The 2,252-nt window shown below is 46.9% G+C and overlaps 1 protein-coding gene across 1 annotated transcript in view; it reads left to right on the top strand.

The window, feature by feature from the left end:
- The window catches only part of Dapk2 (death associated protein kinase 2), a 114,449-nt gene extending 112,732 nt beyond the window's left edge, over nt 1-1,717 (top strand). Inside the window, exon 12 of the mRNA XM_021207281.1 lies at nt 1,109-1,717. Within this exon, the coding sequence (XP_021062940.1) occupies nt 1,109-1,189 (81 nt within the window). The 3' untranslated portion in view covers nt 1,190-1,717. The remainder of the gene's footprint in view (nt 1-1,108) is intronic.
- The last annotated feature ends 535 nt before the right edge of the window (nt 1,718-2,252 follow it).

The following is a 2,252-nucleotide window of genomic DNA, read 5'->3' on the forward strand; positions in this document are numbered from 1 at the left end:
AAAAAAAAAAAAAAAAGAAAAAAGAAAGATGGCATGACCTTCTGTTTAGAAAGCATAGAAATTGAACATTTTTAGACTTTGTTAAATCCAAATTATTCTTTTAATAGTTTGAATTAACTGCAGTTGGAGAGATGGCTTAGTAATTAAGGGTGCTTCCTCCTCTTGCTGAAGACCCAGGTTTGGTTCCTAGCACCTACATAGTGACTCACAACCACCTATAACTTCAATTCCAGGGCATTCAACTCCCTCTTCTGGCCTTCATGGGCATCTGCATGCATAGTGTTTGTATATTTGTATGTACGTGTGTGTATATATATATATATGTGTGTGTGTGTGTGTGTGTGTGTGTGTTGTATATATAACATGTGTGTGTATATATATGTGTGTATACATACACACATATATATACACACACATACATTCAATTAGGCAGACAAAAAAAATTAAAACCATATAAGAACAAAACACCTTCCAATAATAATAGTGATTTTAACACTTAGTTTAACTTGGTGGGACCAAACTGGAAAGACATTGGAACATCCAGGTGGTTGCTCCAGCTTGCCTTAGCTGTGTGGGAGCTGACAGGTTACATTTTGTCCCACTTTCATGAAAGTGGAACTCAGAAGTGTTTCCCTTCAGACTACTCTTCAGGAAGCTTGCTAAAGGCTTGGTGGAGACCAGCCGTGGCAGAGAGCCTGAAATGATGGCCTGCCGACCTTAGGGAAAAACCAACCACTTCCCCATAGACTGAGCTCAGGGGACCCAGTGTCCCACAAACTACCTTTCCAAGAGGCCTTGACTACTGACAGGCACAAATGGTACCAGATGGCATTTTCACTGCTATAACTGGGCCCCTCCTGACACTTGTTTCCCCGGGGATGCGCCAAGAAGGAGGCTTCAAGGCAGCTAGTTTGGTCCCATTTCAAGTCCCCTTCCTATTCCTATATGGCAGAGGCCTCTGGATGGAGCTAGGGGCTTCCTTTGACACCACCCCACTTCCCCAGCTTATTGTCCCCTTGCTTGCCTCTCTGAGTACGGGGTGCTCAGTGTGGCTGCATTCATGTCATCTGATGATGCCCTGCCCTGGGCCTCTTCTTCTCCTCCCCAGAGGAACTGCGAGAGTGACACGGAGGAGAACATCGCCAGGAGGAAAGCCCTTCACCCCCGGAGAAGGAGCAGTACCTCCTAATTGGCCCGGCTTGCAGTGGCTGCCAGGGAGGTCCAAGTTCCTGTGGCCCTGCCGTGCAAGCTCTCAGGCCCTGCTTGACACCAGGATCCAGACATTCTGTGTTCCTGAGCACTTTGCAAGAGAGAGGAGTCTGCAGGACTCAGAACTTTCAGGAGACCCTGGGAGTTGTGGCTGTCTCCCAGTGGGGAGCCTCCAGCATTCCTGGGGCTCTTAGTTCTCCAGAAAACTGGCTTTCATCTGTCTGCTAACCTCAGAGCTGGGATTGGGTGTGGACTGAGGAAATGGATCTCAAGGAGTATCATTTTTACCACAGGTTAAAGGTCAGATTTAGGCAGCTTTCCTCACAGAGCCTACCCTATCCAGGCCGTGAGTGAAGACTCTCTGGAGTAAGGGACCAATCCTGTGACTTACCAGAATCCATAAGGAGTCAGGCTGTCTAATGTCAGACTGTGTCTGCCAGCCTCTTGCCAGCCCACTGTGTTGTAGGGTTTTTTCTCGTTTTTATTATTAAACTTCTTGTTTATCTAATGCTTGGCTGTTTTAGGAGCTGTCTCCATCTTGTTCCCTATAGCCCGAGACCCTGTGGCTTGGGGAACACTAGGATATGCTGCTAAGTAGACAGAACCTCAAGAGGAATCTGAGCAGTCCTCTTACTGATAAGATGTGGCCCTTGTGTGTCCTCCCTTGAAAGTGTCTCCCTCTGGTACCCCATCACAGAACTGCTGCTGTCGGCCCTCCTGTTAGGGACTGACTTGTAAACACCCCCCTTCCCCCCCCCCCCAGTCCTCAGTGTCACAGACCGTCATCACTATCACTAGAGAGAGAGTGATAAGTGGCTTATTAAATTAAAGTGAGGCCATCCAGGTAAACCCTACTATGATATGATTAATATCCTTATAAAATGGGGAGAACTGGGGTGAGAGATGGTCCACGGGTTAAGAGCAATTTCTGCTTTTGCAGAGGACTCTGTTTCTAGTGCCAGCACCCACAGTGGGCACCGGGTACATGGTGCTTAAACATGCATACAGACATTCATTCATACACATAAAATTCAAAACAATTA

Source organism: Mus pahari, chromosome 10 (genome assembly GCF_900095145.1).
Source record: "Mus pahari chromosome 10, PAHARI_EIJ_v1.1, whole genome shotgun sequence".
NCBI lineage: Eukaryota > Metazoa > Chordata > Mammalia > Rodentia > Muridae > Mus > Mus pahari.